General features: G+C 45.9%; 1 protein-coding gene across 1 annotated transcript in view; it reads right to left on the reverse strand.

Moving 5' to 3' along the window:
• MDN1 (midasin AAA ATPase 1) overlaps positions 1-21,437 on the reverse strand; it is a 695,825-nt gene that overhangs the window by 542,341 nt on the left and 132,047 nt on the right. Inside the window, exons 14-15 of the mRNA XM_063916985.1 lie at positions 12,603-12,751; positions 11,589-11,649 (exon numbers count right to left, since the gene is read on the reverse strand). Coding sequence (XP_063773055.1) covers positions 11,589-11,649; positions 12,603-12,751 — 210 coding nt within the window. The remainder of the gene's footprint in view (positions 1-11,588; positions 11,650-12,602; positions 12,752-21,437) is intronic.

Here is a 21,437-nt window from a genome sequence, read left to right on the forward strand (position 1 = left end):
GTACACAGGAATCACTGCTAAGATCTGCCCCAGCCTTCACTTTATGTAACCCTACCACCCACACATACACAAATCGATAGATAGATAGATAGATAGATAGATAGATAATCAGGATTTTGGTACTTACCGATAAATCCCTTTCTCCGATTCCACAGGGGCCACTGGAGCGTAGTTACAATGGGGAAATAGTAGGCAGTAATTGGGAGCTGGCACTTTAAAATTCTCACACTGTGGCTAGCTCCTCCCCTACTATCTCCCCTCCAAGCCAGTCTACGTAAAACTGTGCCCGAGGAGAGCTGTAATAAACAAACCGTAAGGTAGAGGAGGTTAATGACGCCCTGTAACCCAGGATAACACAAACCAAACCTGGAACAGAACCTAACAAACAACCGGCTAGCCCGAACTCAACAAGCAGTCATATGGTGATCTGCAAACCGTTAAGCAAAAAACAAGGAGGAACAGCGCTGGGCGGGCGTCCAGTGGCCCCTGTGGAATCGGAGAAAGGGATTTATCGGTAAGTACCAAAATCCTGATTTCTCCTTCATCCACTAGGGGCCACTGGAGCGTAGTTACAATGGGGACGTCCCAGAGCTCCCAGAACGGGTGGGAGAGCGCTGAGAGTCCTGTAAGACCGCTCGGCCAAACTGCGCTGCAGAGGCCGCAAAAGTGTCAAACTTGTAGAATTTGACAAACGTATGACGTCCGGACCAAGTAGCCGCCCGACCTAAAGTATTCATGGAGACCCCACGGGCAGCTGCCCACGAAGGTCCCACCACGCACGTAAAGTGCGCTGAAATGGAAAACGGAGGCTCCCGAGCAACCGCCAAGAAGACTGTCTGATGGTCAGATGTATCCAACAACCCAGCATATGCTGGGACCCTGGCTATTAAGTACGGGAGCATCGTACAGAATAAAGAAGAAAAAACCCTTTATCGAATAGCCTAAGACCTCTGTAGAGAAAGTCAGTGAGCCCTGACAACAGTCAAAGAGGACTGAAAAACACTAGTGTCAGATTTATATGAAAAACGGACATGCCCTTTGGGAGAAACGACCGCTGAGGCCGAAGCTCAGCCGGGGGAGTTGCTAATAGAGTACTCCCTGAAAGAGAGCCCGAACTTACGGGCGCCAGGCTAATTTCTTTTGGAAGAAAACCGAAAAAGGCAGGGACCGAAAATACAGGTCAATGTGGTTTGAAGCGCAGCGGAGCAAAACCTCCCAGAGAAACCAAAGATTACGGCTGAATGGTAACTGAAAGAAGGGGAAAACCCCCTTTTATCCTTATTATGTCCCATACAGCTTTCCAAAAGTGGCAAAAGCGAGAAGAGGTAACAGACTTCTGAAATCGGGGCCTAGTAGGCCTAACCGAACTAGGGAACTCCTCCCTTCTGAGGGCTCGTGAACAGTCACACGGTTAAATGAAACCAGTGTAAGATTGAACAAAGAAAAGGACACTGTTGAAGTAGACAGTCCAGTCGAGGTAGGAGCCAAGGCTCCTCTACCGACAACAGTTGTAGCCGTATCTTCAAGTCATGGGTGGCCCAACCAGAGCCGAGAGGACTAGCACGCATATTCTCCTCCTGTGTTACCGAAAGTGAGGTAGAAATAGAAAAGGAGGCAGGATAGAATAACCAGAAACTCCCAGGAGCCCTGAGGGCATCCTCGGCTACTGCCACCAGAGCTCACGTCGGTGAGTAGTAAAGGGTTAAAGAGTCAGTCAGAACGCCCTGAGGTCGATTCGAAATCTCCGCCCACAGCAGACCAGCTGACAAAACTCCGGGGAATGTTCCCTCACCCAGGAGTCTGACCTGGTGGCCTGATCTGGAAAGAAGATTGTTGTCCCCCGCTCAGAGGGGAATGTAGGCGACCACTCATTGCGTCGCAGCTTGACTGAAGAAATAGAGTACCTGGTACCGAGGAAGGAAAAATCCTCCGACGGACCCTGTTGAGAAAACGTTTATGAGGAGCATAAATCGGATCTTCAGAAGCCACGTAATGTACAGAGTGGGATAGTAGCAGTAGATTTGTCCCATTAGGGAACCAACGTCAACCCCTTGAAAAAGAGTTATTCTGTGATCTTCCTGAACCCTGTGGGAGCGGAAGAGAGACCGAAAGAAAAGGACTTACAGTGAAAATGAGAATCCTGTAATGCGACTGAGTAAAGCCCGATGAGGAAACCCAACGGAAATCAGTAAACAGGCATCCCTGAAGACAAGGAACGTGTAAAACTCCCTTTCTTGTTCAACTAGCAATCACAGACTGAAAGGATTCTAAGGCCAGAATAGGCCTGGCCGAGCCAACTGGCTTCGGAACGTGAAAAGAAAACAAAGGTCTGAGAACTGTCCCGATTCAAATGATATGTAAAAAACAGGGATCAACACCCTTTGCGGTTAGAAGCATATGGAGCGCCGCCTGCATTATGACTCTCTTGTCATCGTAAATCGGCCGACCCCTGCCGAGGGACTCCTGAGACGGTTGTACTCCCAAATCTAGTCTGTAACCGCCCAAGCCTTCTTCCACCGACCTGCGCCTACCCTGGGACCCTCCAGGTGGTAGGAAAGTCTGACCTTTAGTGTGTGTATAGGATGATGTAAAATCAGACTGGACAGAGGATGCTGAACCTCTGCTTCAGCTTTTTTTTTTTTTCTTCTGAGATCTCCTGGCGACAGAGATATCGCCCGTGTGGAATCGGAAGCCTGAAAGGGCACGGTAAAAATCTAAAGGAAAGACCAGTAAAGGTCTGTCTTGGAGCTGGGGCAGAAGTAGGAGAAAGCAAAGTGGACTTACCTCCAATGGTTCAAGAAATCCTGCAGAAAGTTCCTTCCCCTGAACCATCTGCCCCGTAGGATTTCATGTTCACCTGTCACTGTCGCAGCCCCAGAGGTCGTCGGGTTAAGACAGCCCAAAGCGAAAATGCAGGTTCCGAGACTGCAGACGTGGAGACCTCCAAAGAACATAAAGCAGAATCGTGATTCTGACCCGTACCAAAGTATCAATTGATCCGGATGCGAAACATCCTGTAACCTAGAGGACAATTGTTCCACAACCTACCTGCTCCGGACAAGGTAGAACCCTGCTGCCGTATATGTCTTCGATGGATCCCTGAGCAAGGTTGCCTCAGGAAAACGGCAGCTTGTTGGACCGGCGATACATCGAGGGGTATACCCTGGAGAGGTTCTGATACCCTTTCCTGCCGTCTGCGGGGAAAGGGTAGGAAAACAAACATTGTTTGATACCTGAAATTGTGTATTCGGGTGTCTGCCGGCCGTCTACCGGAGCCTGCCCAGCTCATCCGAAACTGGACCAGTCGCTGTCATTTCGTCATCGGTGTCGAACCCTGATGGACTTGACGTGTCCGCCTCCTTTACCTGCAGTCTCAGACGAACTGCTGTATAATGCACCTGGATATTCTGAGACACAGGTTCAGACTCCACAGAAAACAGACATCATCAGTATTGTAACATGGAAGGTTAGCAAGGTTCCTTTAGAAACCTGGAGAGGTGAAATGACGTACAAGGTCTCTGGTTACCAGTGACATTACCTGCATAATCTGAGCTGTTCAAACAGGAGTGTCCTGCAGGTGCGTGGAGGGCTAAGCAGATGGCTCCACCGCATACTTCACACCTAAGAGGGAATTCTTTGACTATCCCAGGTGAGACAAACGAAAGGAGAAAAGGTGGGTTAAATAAACACAGCCCTATGTAAGGTCTGCGCTATAATGTGTAGTGACCGACACGATTCAACTAAACTTTCTGGAGCAGCGGAGACCTGAACCAGTAGCGCTGCGCTGTGGGACAGGAGTCTTAGCCCTAGGCTATAGGAGCTCTCCTTAAAGTTTTGTTTGGATTCAAACCCCTGTTCAGATACCCGCTACAAGCGTACTGAGCCACAGCGCTATTTGTCTGATGCCTTACACACATTCCCCAATTACAAATAGCATTAGTAACTAGTGACACCAAGGAATAATAAAGGGAAGGCAACACCCCGCCCTGTATGTAGTGTACCGCTAATTAAGGTGCACCCGATGTTTCTCGGAGGTTCCGCTGGCTTTTCAAAATGGTGACCAGCCTGTGAGAAAAGATGGGGGAAAATAATATGTGGCAAGGTGGGGTATTCGGTTTCTAGAAAACATTGCGGAAGTGTTTGTTTTATCCTCTATATATGGTATTGTATGGATATATCTATATACATACTGAAAGGGTTAAAGCTCGTCTCTGCTTCAATGTCATAGAATTGCTTGTGTTATAGAACTTAATGTTCCAGCACATTCCTTGCTACTGTCCTTGTCTCTTATCTTTTTCTTATACCGTGTGAACAACCTCCCTATTTGAAATACAAACTTGCCCATATATGCATATCCTTCCACTGCGGCAGTTCCTAGCCAATCATGTTATGTTAGCCCCTTTTTGTGTTCTGTCCAATTAGTTATTGACTTGGGATATACACGCCCTAAATCCTTTCTTTTATATACTTTTGTTAAACGAACAATAAACAGTGTGAATCTTTACTGCTTGTGTTGTGCATGTTCCTTGTGGCTAAAGGTTTACACTCACAGACGTCTGAGAGGCCATCACATCGAGGGTTAAAGAATATAGGGACATATCCTTTCAAGTGGGGGCTACGTCCGCGATTCAGTGATCGTCCCTGGATGGTAAAGATAGAGAATTTATTGTCTGTCTTTGCCATACGGGATTGCGGTCATACACTGAAGCTGAATCCGTGTCAGTGTTCTGGGAACACGTGACCAAACATCTTTAATGTCTGGGACTTAAAGATACGTCTGAGAAGGGACCAGGGGTCCAAGCGCAATTCTCCAAAGACGTTAGTATCTGGGATACTTAAAATAGACCTGGGAGTCTATACATAACGTGACGTTAGTATCTGGGATACTTAAAAATAGACCTGGGGTCTATACGTAACGTAGAGAATACCTCGATTTGATCGTCTATATATTCTTGTATGTTTGTAGTGAGATAAGTTCTTATATTTGGTCCAGACGGCTGGTAAGTTTTCGTCTGCCAGATATCTTTACTCAAACACTTTTCCTGCTTCCTGTTTAAAACGCTGTATTTTTCTGACATCTTGTACGAATGGTAAGTATCGTACACGTCAAAAGATTTCATGTTCTCACTATACAGATAATATTGTGATATTGTCAATGACTAATTAACTGGTTAGCTGATGCATATAGTAAGTAGAGTGTTGTAAATTTTAGATATTTTCTTTTAAAGTTGTACTGTTGATTTATATTACTGTCTGACAATGGGCTCTAGTCAGAGTAAAAAAAACTACATATCCCCCGCCCCTCCCTGGTGAGACATGCAAGATGTATGTCGCCCGCAACTCTACCTCAGAGTATTACTTAGTTAACCCATGGGTGGATAATTTAGCGGGATGGACAGAGAAAGCAGGACAGGACCCATTCCTACGGGAAGGCAGTAATTACCCTTTCTATATGGAGGATTACAAAAATGTCAGTTCCCAACAGCACAGAAGCGAAGAAGTGAGAAACTGTAAAATCTTTGAAAACCCTCTCCCTCCCCCTTACATTCCAATATATCCTGCGCTCGGAGACACAGATCTCTTGGCAGCAGTAACCCTTTCACACCAGATGGGATCGCCTCCAACTCCACTGCTGGAGGGTGCGTCCACTAGCTCTATCCCTAACGCACCAGTAACCCAGAGTTTAGATAATAGTAAAACACTGTCCCAAGCCCACTATTACCCTCGATGGCTGTATATCCTATTTGCGCAAAGCTTGCAAAGGACGCAGCGATACACATATGGAGGCTGCAGGGTGTTTTGATGTAAAGAAACCTGCACTCACTCATAACTATCAGAACTCCAGACGCTTTGACAGACAGAACCAACCCCGCAGTCAGGGAAGATTCCAAAGACCCCGCGCACTGACGGGGCCCGGAGGAGGGTATCCCAGCCTTTATTCAACTCACCCGTCATAGTAAAGATTCACCTCTGCTGCCACTTATTATAAATGGAAGTAAAATTCCCTTTTTAGTGGACAGCGGTGCAACAACCAGTGTTTTGTGTTCTGACCTATGCAGTATCCCCTCTCACCAGAAAAGATAGAAAGTCTCCGCCCCATGATACAGCAATTCTTACAACAGGGTATTCTCAGACATATTGTATCACCATACTGTACTCCTGTGAACCCTGTTGCCAAAGCTGATGGCAGTATAAGATTTGTACAGGATCTCAGAGCGATCAATCAGTTAATTGTCCCAATTGCACCAATTGTTCCAGATGTAAACTCACTCATTTCTGCAATCCCTGCAGATGCTGCGTTCTTCTCTGTAATTGATTTGAAGAATGCCTTTTTTCAGCATACCTGTAGATTCACAGACACAATTACTTTTTGCCTTTTCTTTTAAGGGTAAACAACTTACCTGGTGCAGATTATTGACGCACCTGTTGTCTCCAGGCCACATTGGGGCCCTGGCAACCTCACCATGGTTCAGTCCTGCTACAGTATGCAGATGATCTGCTGCTCTGTAGTCAAACTGAGGAGGCCTGCCGAGAGGATGGTGTTTCATTACTAAACTGGCTTTGTGAATGTGGACACAAGGTGTCCAAAACAAAAATGCAATGATGTAAAAAGCATGTTGATTACTTAGGTTTTGTGCTCACTCAGGGAGAGAGGAAAATCAGTCCACAACGCATACAGTCTGTATTGGGCCTGGTCACCCCAACTACCCAGAAGGAACTACTGTCCTTCCTGGGTATGGTAAATTACTGCAGACAGTGGATATCTGATTGCTCTTATTATGATAACATTTTGAGACAAGCCACACTGAAGGACAAACCTAAAACTGTACAATGGTCACAAGAAATGTTAACTGCATATGAAAGTTTAAAATGTATGTTGATGAAAAGTCCGGCACTTGGCCTCCCCAATTATGTACTACCTTTCCATCTATATGCAAGGGACAATTGTAAAACCATGGCGGGGGTGCTCACACAGTTTCATGGAGGGAAGTTGCGCCCCGTGGCATTTTTTTTCCAAAGTCATGCCAGTGTCTGTGCAAGGTATGCCTGCCTGCCTCAGGGCTTTGGCAGCCTGTGCAATGGTTGCAGAAATGGCCACTACCCTCACTTTAGGCCACATCACAGTACTCCACACCACACATGATGTCCTGGCAATACTTAAAGGCTTGCACACACAGCACATGTCAGCACAACGCCTTAGTGGATATGAAGTACTCCTTTTGAGTAACCCTACCCTTACCATCAAGTACACTGCTAGTTCTTCTGGCCCTGCACCCATTCTCAATGCCCTTTTAGGCTTGAAAGGTCCCGAGGATGAACCACCCGACCTACATGACTGTGCTGCTTCCATTAAAGCTGAAACTTCTCCCAGACTTGACATGTCTCCCGTTCCCATACCAGGCGCAGACATTGTTTTTGTTGACGGCTCCTGTAGTAGGCCCAATGACAATACATACCAGGCTGGCTATGCCATTGTCACCCTCCCTGACACTGTGTTGGAAACCCTGCCAATACCTTATCAGTCCGCGCAAGCTGCAGAACTCATTGCACTCACTAGAGCATGTCCCTCCCTTGACAACGTCCATCTGCTCACTCAACTTCAAGCTGCTGCGACTAATACTGATCTCTCCGACTGGACTTACCCAATTCTGCAGAAAAAAATCCTAAATCAGGATTAATCTGCAAAGAGGGGAAACCCTGTATACCCCAGTCCAGTGCCCCTTTGCTCGTTGCCCATTGCCGTGGTGTTGGTCACCGTGGTGAAGCCACAACACTCCTCCTACTAACCAATGATTTTTATGTTACTAATGCCAAATCACTTGTGGACCAGTATGTTAGCAGATGCATCACTTGCCTCAGGAACAACCCTAATAAAGCTAAACACCAGCATCTTGAATACCCCACCACCCCTTTTACACACTTACAAATTGATTTTACCCATATCCCTGGTACAGGTAAACAAGAATATGCCCTGGTCATTGTAGATATGTTCTCTCGCTGGCCAGAAGTATTCCTAACTAAGTCAGAGGATGCCAAGACAGTAGCAAGAATCCTAACACAGAAAATCATCCCTAGATGGGGGTGCCCCCTGCAAATAAATAGTGATAAAGGCTCAGCCTTTACAGCCAAAATCACACAGGCCTTAGTAAAAGCTCTGCAGGTGGAGTGGAAGTTTCACATCCCGTACCACCTGCAGAGTTCAGGGGTCGTAGGAAGAATGAATAGGACCCTCAAAGACAAACTAAGGAAGGCCACAGGAGGTACCTTCCACAAATGGAAGCAGGTCCTTCCCATTGTCCTAGCAGAAATCAGAATGACCCCACAGAAAACTCTAGGATACTCACCCTTTGAAATACTAATGGGTAGACCCTTCCCCACACCCTGGGCTAAGAAACCACTAGTAATACAGGAAGGAGATCTAGAACTCATCAGAGAAGAGTATGTCAGGTCCCTGATAACAAAACTGAATGAAATTGAACATGAGGTTGTTTGTAAAAACCCTTTGAATCCACAGGAACCTACACACCCCTTTAAAGTCAGAGACAGAGTCGTGGTGAAGGTGCTCCCCAGGAACAAGAGCCCAGGAGACTTCACCTATGGTCCAGAGACAGAGGTCGTAGCAGTTACCCGAACAGCAGTCCTGACAGAGGAAAGTCCTACCTGGATCCATGCATCCCGAGTAAAAAAGGTTCCTAGACCAGACCTAGAGAGGGAAGCAAGTGATTCCAGTGAGGTACGAACCGGGGCAGACAGCCCTGACCTCCCACCTAGCGAAGACAGAAGAACAGAAAACGATGAAGAACCTGCCCCCTATCTTTACCCTGGGGACTATCTTGATAGCCCTACTGGCCCATTTTCCCCTCTCAATGACTGAGGTTGATATAACTCAGAATAAGGGAAACTGACACTATGGTATAACTCTTCCACCACATACACCGCAACCTACATACTAGATTATTTCCAATTCCCCCAACTAGCTGCTGTCCAAAAGTCTGTTGACTACCAGATCCGCGCTGACACCACAGACAACCTAAGCCCCGAGGTACCCTATATTTGCGTTACAGGCCATAACTGGGGAAATGATTGCAGCTCATGGTCCGCGGCTGCCTGGAACACAGGTACCCCATGGGGCTATAAGCCCGCTGAAGCCTTAGATGAAAAGGATAAACACGGAACATCATTAACCCAACGATTAACCCTTCTTAAAATGCCCAACAATTACTGCAACTCCCGCTCAGGCTAAAAATTGCGCCATTGGTGTGCAGAAAGACGTAAGCTTTGCAAGAATCATATAGTATAACAATAATGATTCTAAGAGGGGATTGAAAGGGTTAAAGCTCGTCTCTGCTTCAATGTCATAGAATTGCTTGTGTTATAGAACTTAATGTTCCAGCACATTCCTTGCTACTGTCCTTGTCTCTTATCTTTTTCTTATACCGTGTGAACAACCTCCCTATTTGAAATACAAACTTGCCCATATATGCATATCCTTCCACTGCGGCAGTTCCTAGCCAATCATGTTATGTTAGCCCCTTTTTGTGTTCTGTCCAATTAGTTATTGACTTGGGATATACACGCCCTAAATCCTTTCTTTTATATACTTTTGTTAAACGAACAATAAACAGTGTGAATCTTTACTGCTTGTGTTGTGCATGTTCCTTGTGGCTAAAGGTTTACACTCACAGACGTCTGAGAGGCCATCACATCGAGGGTTAAAGAATATAGGGACATATCCTTTCACATACCCACACACACTTAAATATATATATACAAACATATCTATATATATCTATATACACACACACCACAGTGAACCCATGCACCTAATAGGGTAGATAAATACTGTGCACCTAATAGGGCAGATAATTACTGTGCACCTAATAGGGTAGATAATTACTGTGCACCTAATAGGGTAGATAATTACTGTGCACCTAATAGGGTAGATAAATACTGTGTATTTGTAGGGTAAAGAAATACTGCACAGTAGATTTTTAATTATCAATGAGCCGAGTTCCAGCTCCTGTAATAGAGCAGGTTTCCTGATCTAAATGTCTGAAATGCCGGGCAGAGAACTCCCCTGCAGGAGGAATGTAGCCAAAGCAAGATGTAACAATATTTCTGCAGCACACTGCACAGAAAAGCTACAAACTCCAGAGACAGGTGTGTTGCCTAGAGACCATGAGAGCTGGGAGCCGCCCGGGGGGAATAAGCTTCACCCCCCCCCCTCATACCTTATACATGTAAAGAATCCTCCCTGCACAGCCAGGAGAGGAAAGGAGCTTTCAGTGGCCCGGGAAGCGGGGGACTGTGGAGCGGCGTCTCGTCATGCTGCAGCGGCTGGGGAGCGGAGAAAGCCCGCCGTACAGAGCGGGAGTTAGCTCCGCCCCCTCCGCTTCGGCGCCAAATTCAAATCCGCTGTATAGTAAGCGGAAAGCGCCCATGCATCCCCCGGCCGCCTGTATGCTGCGGCCGGGGAGCGATGTGCGGCCGGGGAGCGGAAAGCCTGAGCCCGATTAAAACCACACTATCATCCGGCTGCCTGTAAGTGTGTATGCTGCGGCCGGGGAGAGTGTGTCCTTTGCTGGAATCGAACCCTAGCTCGTGGGCATCGTAACCATAGGTGTTACCACTCTGCCATGAGAGCTATGCTAATTATTACACAGATATATGATATATGTAAATGTATCACCCGGCTGCCTGTATGCTGCAGCCGGGGAGTGAAGAGCGCTGAGCCAGCTTACAGAGCGGGCTGAAGCTCCGCCCCCCACATAATGGCGCCAATTTCAAATTAGTAAGCCTTTTATGCACTCCGGCCTGTCTGACTGGAGAGTATAGGGGAGCCTGTCCATCCATGTATTAAAACACTGAAACTGAAAAATGTAAAAACATACATCAGTCTGGAGGGGGAGGGGGGGAGATTGTACTCACCGCTTCCTTCCGTCAGGCGTTTCGACCCAGCAGCCCCGACACGCGCCGCACGCAGCGGTGTCCGGCCATTTTTGATACTCACCGCTGCCATGCTGCCGGAATCTTCTGCTGGATGGAGTGGCCCCGACACGCAGCGGTGTCCGGCCAACTCAGGAGAGCTCAGTGTCTCCCTCAGCCGTGGCCCATCCCGAGCCGCACGCAGCTGCGATGGGACCCCGCCGGCAGCTCCCGCGGTGCAGACTGGCAGTGGCAGAGCTGCCAGTCTGTGAGTGTGTGAAAGAAAAATAAAATAATAAAGAAAAAAGAAAAAATTCTTCAGCTAAACCCAAGTGAACCAGCTACCTCGGGCACTAAACTAAGACTAAGACTGGCTTGGAGGGGAGATAGTAGGGGAGGAGCTAGCCACAGTGTGAGAATTTTAAAGTGCCAGCTCCCAATTACTGCCTACTATTTCCCCATTGTAACTACGCTCCAGTGGCCCCTAGTGGATGAAGGAGAAAGATAGATAGATAGATAGATAGATAGATAGATAGATAGATAGATAGATATTCTCCCTGTCCTTCAATCACGGGATGCATACCAGGTCTATATCCGTTTTATCTGGTTACAGGTTGCCGACTGAGCAATATTAGTCGTTTATTTGCAGGTAACCTACTTACCCTCCTAAGAGGTCAGCTGTATCACTCTGTTGGTTCATATTGACAATGCGTAGACGCTGACCTGTCCAAAATCAGACGACAGTGAAAAAAGTTAACACAAAAATAAACATGCAGATGCATGTACTACAGTTACTGGGTGTGAATATGCCACCATGCATAATACTGCAGGCGCCACAAAAAGATAAAAGCCAAACTTTTACACACTAGGTCAAATGATAAAGTGAAAAGTAGTACAATTATATAGACTGTTCTCGGCATATTAGCCAGTGAGCTATAGACTGGTGACCAACCTTGACTGCCCATCAATTGCACTAAATGGTTAATTCTAGAAGTGGCAACTTAGCACCCAACGCCTTACACCAGCTAATTCAGAAATGTCACTTTATTTGATTACGTGTACGAGTGCTAGGCATCATATGGAATAAAAAAAAATCCTACCAAATTAAATCATACAATGTAATGTTACTGACTGTGGATTCTTTAGTAGGTAGCTCCTAAAATGAAGAGCAAAACTGAAGATAAGGCAGATATGCCACAAAAAACATTCCTACAAACTTACAATAGATGAGCACAACTGCATTTCATCCAATTAGACTGAGCAGCACATACAGTAAGCATCCCAATCTATGAGACAATGGGATATATAGCAAAAAGCAAATATTTTTAGGTTGATTTAAAATACTGGGATAATCTATTCAAGCGTGAAGGACCTATATGCAACTACAGTGTATAATGGCACCTTATCACAATAACACCATGTCACAGTATCAATTCTAGAAGTGCTTCTATAGATGTGAACATAGTTTTTTCCCCTCTCACAATGCAATTACATAAAATAAGAGTATAGGCATTTAGCAATAATGTTACAGATTTTAAAGCATTCTTCTTAAAAAAAGAAAAAACAAGGTTAGGTGATAATTAGAACATTTTAAATGTGTTATGCATTATTTTACATGTACAGTGTTATTTCCTGAAACCAGACTTTTCTAGATAACACCGATGCACCAAAATTACCTGAAACATGAGCAAGATATTGAACTGTGGATGTTTTTCCAGTGCCAGTTTCACCAACCAGCAAAACAGGCTCTCCTTTATTGACGCATACTGCAATCTGTTCAATAAGTATTGAGGATGGTCGAGTGGCAGCAAAAGTCATCTTCTCCCTTTCAAGAAAGGAAAAAACAAAAACACCTGAACCAAAGGCATTTTAGCACCAAAAGGCAGGAATGAAAGCTTTTAAAGACATTTGAAGCAAAATGTGCTTTGTGAAAATGTTTTCAGCTCTTGACATGCAGTCATGCCAAAAGCAAATAAGACTATTTTTTGTATTCACTGTTAAATCCATTTTCTGTAACCCATCTGCGGGACACTTATTGAAGGGTAGCGGGCACTGTTTTTGAGTAGTCTCTTCTGTAAACAAACTTTTTGGCGCAGACAACACCCAGATGGTCTTAAGAGAATTTAAACTTTGAGTACCAAAAGTTCTTTTCTCCTTCATTCTTTCTGGGGCAGACTGCTATACCTTAAGGACATTCCAAAGCTGCCTGTAGGGAGCATACATGTAAACAACGCTGTATCCTGAGAAATTTGGCACACATCAGCAACCTCCAGCTTGTCTCCCGTGACCGGAGGTATGGATTGCCGCGATCGCCAGTCCCTCGTGCTCCGGTGGCAGTCTTGGGTTTCCCTGCGTGCCCCGCTAGCTAAGGGACCACCTAGTGCTGCCTACTCAAAGTGAAAACACAAAGAAAATACAAAAAAATAAAGCAGCCCCACTGTTAAACGGTGACCAGCTCCTGCTGGCACCAAACAAAAACTGAAGAGCCTGAACTGTGGGTGGGGTATGAGGGGGACATCTTGGGAGCTTCAAAAAGCTGAACTGTTCAGTGCCTGTCCTGGTCTCCTCCAGCATACCCGAAGGTCATCCCTGTTGATGCCTAATGACCCTGAATAAGAAAGCAAGACATCTTTAAATTAGGACACAGATACAATGTTGAAGCACCTGTAGGCCAGGTGGAACTGTGTAGGCCAGGTGCCGCTACAACTGAAGTAAATACGAACTGCATAAATATACTGTTTAAATTCAGTAATGTGACTGCGATCAGAGTAGACTGCTAGACGGAACGAAAACACACGGCTACTGGTGACTATTGTAAAGGTGCATACACGCGGTGCAATGTAACCTTACGATTTTGACTATATAGTCAAATTCGTAAGTAAAGTTAGTGTAAATGCACTGAGCATAGTTTGAATTACTTGTTGTGAGAATCCTCTTGACTTCAGGATGAAGGTTTCAAGAGCCACGCCGTCAAAGACAGTCGATCCAGATGTCTGTGATAACAAGGACCCTGCATCAGTAGATCTGGACGTTGAGGGAGCAGAAGTGGAGCATCCATCGACATTCTCTGCAGATCTGTGTACCAATGCCTTCTGGGCCAAGCCGGAGCTATTAGTATCACGGCACCTTGCCCTTGCTTTAGCTTTCTCACCACCTGGGTAATAAGGTGATTGGATGAAACACATACGCCAGTTGAAAATCCCATATAACCGACAGGGCATCCACAAAGATCGCTCTGGGGTCCTTTGTTCTTGACCCGTTCGTGAGAACGCTGTTGTTCAGACGGGACGCCATGAGATCTCTCTCTGGCAACACCCACTTGTCTACTAGAGTCTGGAAGACCTCCAGGTGTAGAGCCAATTTGCTTGCCTGAATGACTTGTCGGCTGAGAAAGTCCGCTTCCCAGTTTAGGACTCCCAGAACGAATACTGCGGACAAGGCTGGATGATGAAGTTCTGCCCACTTTAGTATGCGACTTACCTCCTTCATTGCTTTTCGGCTGCAAATTCCTCCCTGATGGCTGAGGTACGCTACTGCCGTCGCATTGTCCGAGTGGATCTTGACTGGTTTTCCCCAAAGAATGTCCTTTGCCTGAATCAGTGCCATGTGTAGGGCCCGAAGTTCCAATATATTTATTGACAGGCAACCTTCTTCCTTGGTCCAATGCCCCTGGAAACACAACTTTCCCGACACTGCTCCCCAGCCCTGGAGACTAACATCTGTCGTCAGAATTTCCCAATCTGATATCCAAAAGGGTCTCCCTTTGTCAAGATGGGATGTCTGTAGCCACCAGGCTAATTACTTTCTTACTTCTATCGGAAGAACCATAGTCTGCGTTTTTATCATCTGATGCAACGCATTCCATTTGGCAAGAATCAGATGCTGCAGAGGCCTCAAGAGGAACTGTGCATACTCCACCATGTCGAATGCTGACATAATCAAACCCATCACATGCATTGCTGCGTGAATGGATACCTTTTGACTGTGTAGCAAGTCCTGAATCATTGACTGAACCTTGGATATCTTCTTCAGATGTAAACTTAATCTCTGAAGACTTGAATCCAGTACAGCCCCCAAGTGAGTCATCCGCTGTGACTGAACCAGAGACGATTTTGCCAAATTTATGAGCCACCCGTGATTCAGCAGACAGGTTAGTGTCTGTTGCAGATGACATAGAAGCAATTCCTGCGACTGTGCCAGGATTAAAAGGTATCGAGGTATGGGAAAATTCTTATCCCCTGCTGGCGGATATAAGCTGTCATTACCACCATAATCTTGGTAAATACTCCTGGGGCTGGGGCTAACCCAAAAGGTAGGGCCTGTAACTGAAAAATCTGTTGGAGGATAGCAAACCTGAGATAGCATTGATGGGACAGTGCTATAGGAACATGTAGGTAAGCATCCTGTATATCCAGGGATACCATATCCAGGATACCCTGGCTCCATGGCCAAAATGATGGAACGTAAATTCTCCATGTGAAACAGAGGAACCCAAAATGTATTTGTTCAGTACTTTGAGATTGAGAATGGGCCGAAATGACCCATTTGGCTTCTGAACTAAAAACAGGATGGAGTAAAACCCCTGTCCTTATTGTGCATGAGCAACTGGAATGACTACTCCTGACTGAAGCAATTTCTGAACTGACTCTTGCAACGCCCTGGCCTTCGCCTCTACCAGAGACGGGCTGGTACAAAATAACCTTTGAGGAGGGTGCTTCTTGAAGGCAAAACCATAACCTAGATATACCGCTTCCTGCACCCAGGCATCAGACTTCTGCCAGATCTGTGCAAACTGAAGAAGTTGGCCCCCCACCCTGGGATCCCCCAGGTGTAGGCACGCACCATCAGGCTGATGACTTACCTGTCTTACCAACCGGTCCTCTGGTAGTCCAATGCTTTTTAGTCTTACCAGACTTGTTGTATTGGGACTGCCTATCACTTTTACCTTTAGCTTTTCCTTCAGACCGAAAGGGCCAAAAAGCCAGAACTTTAGGGTTTTCAAATTGTATGTGGAAGGAAACTTTACTTTCTTGCAATCTGCTTCTGACTCCAAAATATTTGTCAATTCTTTACCAAAAAGAATATCTCCAGCAAAGGATAAAGATTCCAAAACCTTCTTAGATTCTGAATCAGCCTTCCACGTACGTAGTCAAACTGCTCTACGAGCAGCTATTGTTGAAGCTAATGCCCTGGAGGCAACAGTACCCATATCCAATGCTGCTTCTTCCAAGAACATTGCAGCCTGTTTTATATGTGCTATATGGGATTTTTGCTCTCTAGATGCTATTGAAAAATCCCCCTCCAATGCATCAGCCCAGGCAGCCACTGCCTTTGCCATCCAAGCTGAAGCCATGGCTGGCCTTATGACTGCCCCCAGACAGAAAAAAATGTTTTTTAGAAAACCATCCACTCTCCTATCCGTGACATCATTTAATGATGTTGAAGGCAAAGGTAATGTAGATTTTTCGCACTAATCGAATCACATGCGTATCTACTTTAGGAGCCACCTCCCTTTTTAAACAGGATAATTGGAATTCCATTCCTTAGGAATTCTAAACTTTTTAGGTGTAGTCCAAGCCTCTTCCATGATTTCCATCAGCTGATCTGACCCTGTTAACTCAGTCTTAACTGTTTTGGGACGTTTAAACACAGGTGCATTGGTTTTTAACACAGGCTCCGCTGAATCCTCTAAGGATAAAATGGCTTTCATTGCTTTAAATTAACTCAGCTATATCCACTGAGCTGAGACCTTCCTCCTCCTCTTCGTATGCCGAAGTAGAATTAAGTGAGCTTTCATCCTCCGATGAATCCTCATCTGAACCATGTGTAGCCTGTGAGGATGAAGATTTACTTACCACTGGCTTATCAGCCTGTATCTTTTGAGAGGCAGCTGCTGGAACTGATACACCACAGGTGGGAAGCTGCATGTAAGGGTTAATCGAGGAACCTATCCCCAGTACAGGAGTTGAAGGAATTATCCTTTCAGCTATACTGGATAAAGTCTGTGCAAACATAGCCCAAGGTGGATCAAACTGCACCAGAATCTGCCTTGTATTTTTCAAGAACCCCTGTGGAAAGCTAAAACAATTTGCACACAAACCAACCTGAACCAGATCCTGAGACGGTAACACAGCTTTGCAAGACAAACATTATATGAGTGTTGGTGTCGCTGTGAGTGTATCTTCCTCATCTTTGCCGCTCTTAGACATGATAAATAATCAACACTTTCACAGTGTACTACACAATTTGTGACTAATAGTTTTTTTAAAGTGGCATACAATCAGTCTCTACCCATGCACCAGCATTGAGGATCGAAATAGAACAAAACTGACAGAATATAGTAAAGTCAGCAATCACACTAGCAGTCCCATGTTATACATTAGTATAAAAAGCAATATGAGCACATCACCAATTACAACTACATTTCAAGTATGTAGGAAAACATTACTGAATCATGTTTAAACAGACCTACCGTACTCAGACGCATTGCGAAAGAAACCGTAAATGTATACAGACTCGTATGCAATAGGCCCTTATCTAACTATTCATACTGAAAACGGTAGATAAAGATTTAGTGCTGTATTACCCGTACTCAGTAGAGTGGGATACAGGGAGACTCGCGTCGCTTCCAGGACCGTTCAATACGTTAGCGAACGCTGAGTGGATCCAGACACAACTAGTGTACACTGCCGGCTCCATGAACCTATAGTGAACACAGACGCTCAGTGAACAGACGCACCGGTCACACAGCCGCCTATGCTGCGACTGGGTCCCCTTCGTGTACAGCCTCTGAGACAGAAGTGGGAAACTGTTCATGGTGGGAGACTCTGAGGAAACTGGTCATGAACCGGGGGGAGGGGCGACCAGGAGAGCGTCTGACTGCCCACCTGCTGACATCAACCCTAGGGATCGTGGCCTCATACTATACCTGGAGCCTATGATCCCTAAGGCCTAGCGTTGGTGCACCCAAGGTGGCAGCCGTGTCAGCGACTGTTTGGTAGTCTCCTCCCAAAACAGTGCGGCTGTGTCCGTATTCCCCTTCTAAACGGAACCGATGCCTTACCTTCTTCCACAGTCTGGTAACGTCTGCCAGACCTGCTAGTTTATCAGACACAGACGCCCGCCGAAACAGCACTGTACTCCTGGGTAAGCGTTGTCGCGACCCGGCGGAGAGTTGATGGAGCGACTCTAAGGTACGTATAAGAAGCCGTTTAGAAAGATTGTTCAGAAAAATAGTAAGAGTATAAATGTAAAATAAGAAAGCTTAGGGCTGCTAAAAACCAGAGGCCCTCTGACCATGGCCCGGCTCCTGCCGCACCAAACAAAAAACAGATTTGTCTGAGCCAGGACTTGGGGGATATATGGACGGGCCCGTTGCATACTGGGAGGCCGGAAAGCTTTGACAGATTGGTGCAATTCCACTGTCGCTTCATCATATCCCATTGTTATCCTGTGGATAACCTGTGGACCCTGCCGGAGAAAAAGTGTGTTTAAATCTTTGGAGACAGGGAATGTGGCAATGGATTTTGGTTCCACATTAAAGAACTACTCTTCATCAGGTTCTGTCTCTTTATCTGGTATTTTGAAGACTTCCCTAATAGAATATATTAGGGCTTCCACACCCTGAGACATAGTATTGCCACCTTCTAGGTCCACTTCACAGTCTTCCAAATCTGGCATGTCATTTTCAGATTGGAGTACATGTGGGAGCGTGTGTTTATGCGAGACCAGCAGGGGGGGCTGAGGAGCCGGTCAGCAGCATTGACTAAAACATCATCCACAGATTTCTTAAGTATTTGCTGTAGCCAATTCAGAATATTAGAAGTCATTCCATTAAATGATTCTAATCACTCAGGTTCCTGTGCACTGCTATCGAGAGAGAGAGAGAGAAAAAAAAGAGAGAGAGAGAGAGAAAAAAAAGAGAGAAAAGAGAAAAAAAAGAGAGAGAGAGAGAGAGAGAGAGAGAAAAGAGAGAGAGAGAGAGAGAGGAGAGAGAGAAAAAGAGAGAGAGAAAAAGAGAGAGAGAGAGAGAGAGAGAGAGAGAGAGAAAAAGAGAGAGAGAAAAGAGAGAGAGAGAAAGAGAGAGAGAAAAAGAGAGAGAGAAAAAGAGAGAGAGAGAGAGAGAGGAGAAAAAGAGAGAGAGAAAAAGAGAGAGAGAGAGAGAGAGAGAAAAGAGAGAGAGAAAAAGGAGAGAGAGAGAGAGAGAAAGAGAGAGAGAAAAGAGAGAGAAAAAAGAGAGAGAGAAAAAAAGAGAGAGAGAGAGAGAGAAAAAAAAAGAGAGAGAGAGAGAGAAAAAAGAGAGAGAGAGAGAGAGAGAGAGAGAAAAAAGAGAGAGAGAGAGAGAGAGAGAGAGAAAAAGAGAGAGAGAGAGAGAAAACTGATTACATAGAAGAGATCCCCCAGGAGAAGGGGGAAACTTTCTGTTGCATGATGGACACACAGCTGTTTTTTTACCAGACATGCTGATACAGCAGAACCCACACACACAGTAAAGTGCAGTAACACAGTAATATGAACAGAGAACCCTTAAGACAGTCAGTATGGAGTGATATAGAGAGGGATGAGACCAGCACACAATGCCTCACAGCTAAGGCAGTGCTTTGCCGGACATAAACCAGAGCCTTAAATAAGGTAACTGGTTGTCTGACAACATATATGTTCCACCTTTCTAGAAATCCCCCTGGTACCGTACAAGGTGACTTTTGGAGGATCCCGGAGGAGCAGTGCTTCCCTGCGCACAGCCTACAGTCTAAGGCAGCAGGAAATGGCGCCTATATTGAAAGCTTTTTTCACATTCCTGGCGGTTTGGGTAACCCTTGTTTTATCTACTGTACTATTTGTACTTTTTAGCATTTATTATTGGTGCATGCATTAGGGTGTATTTACCCCTATTTTTTAGTGTACTAATTTATATTATTAAATTTTGAATTACTAGATACATCATTACTATTGTTATATATATTAATTCTAGCGCAGCCTCTATTCCGTTCAGCAGGAAATGGCGCCTCTGAACCGCTGGTCCCGCTCTCCGGGAAGCACCGCCCCCATAATGGCGCATGGTTCCTTGTGTGGAATTATACTGGCATTTGTGTCCCAAAACGCAAGAAACTGGGTTAAACCCCCTTTCTGTACCAGCGCCAGTGAGGGTGTCCGTGGCGGGCTCCGCAGCTGCGTGCCCGCCAAGCCCTTATGCCGCCACTGTCACCGCAGCGTCCTTACTCACCGCACCAGCATCTTCGGCATCTGTTAGGGGTGGCGGCATGCGCGCACACTCTGGGGGTATGCGAAACAGCACCTCAGGAGCTTTGTCCGGTCAGCGGGGATCCGGACCATTAACTCTATAAGAGGTTGGTTCGGTCCCCACAGTCGGCATGCTGACTGACAGGGACTATTCCCACTCGTGGGTGTCTACAACACCCATAGAGTGGGAATAGAACCTGTGGCGAGCGCAGCAAACCACCGAGCCCGCAAGGGGCTCTGACGTGCACTCCCCCACCGCCATTCTGCCGGGATCCTGGGGTCGGTATACTCCCAGCCCAAACCCGTTGTAAAGGAGATAAGCAGAGTTAAGACTTGTACCAGGATACAGGAACTGAGCAGTACACCATGGGGAATGAGGAGGAAATCTTCGTTTCACTTCCTCTTCTTCTCTGCAGCAAGGAAGCCTGTACGGGATGTAGTTATGTGACCGGCGGTCAGGAGGCTGCCAGTCCCAATACCTCCCGCCCTACATCTAGCCCCCTCAGAATCCCGACAGTCAGCATGCCGACTAGTAGGAACCATTCCAACTCGCAGGTGTCCATACAGCGTACCACACACTAAGACATAGCAAAGGGGTTTGCAGAGGTACCAGATCAAAGCTGAGCTTCCAGCTCTTACAGTACCTCCAGTCTCAGCTGGAAAGGTACCATAATAGCCATTAATCAGTCACAGAGCAGGGTACACAAGATTGGAAAATAGACCCTTCAATGGACGGCCTGCCCAGCTGCTGGTTGGTTCAGAGTGGAATAGATTGGCCAGGCGCACGAGTGCAGCTAGCCCTGTTACAAAAACAGCTGTTTAAACAAAATAAAACACAGAACTCTCAGCTCTTATGGCAGTATGGGACATAGAGGAGGTAGGAGGCAACCCACTAACGGTTTGAACTAGTGCCTGCTCCTTGAACAGCACCTTCTACACCCCAGTGCCCCTCAAAAAGAGTGAGAGGAGGAAAAAAAATAACCACACCTTTTTCACATCTTTCACCTACCATTACATAAGCAAAACATAAAACGATTTCACTATGTATATAGCAAAAGATAGTGCATTAACAAAAGAGAAAATAATTGAAAAAAAGTGTCCGATACACGTCCTCACTGTTTCTCAATGAGTATAATTTTGTTCATCCAAAACCTGACAGTCTCATATTCTGGAGAACTGATACGATGGTTAAATGACAAAGTACACCTAAATATACAGTTGTCATCAGCCTGCTATTGTTCTTTATTAATATATCCTCCACTGACAGAAGC

The sequence above is a fragment of the Pseudophryne corroboree genome, chromosome 4 (genome assembly GCF_028390025.1).
Source record: "Pseudophryne corroboree isolate aPseCor3 chromosome 4, aPseCor3.hap2, whole genome shotgun sequence".
Lineage (NCBI taxonomy): Eukaryota > Metazoa > Chordata > Amphibia > Anura > Myobatrachidae > Pseudophryne > Pseudophryne corroboree.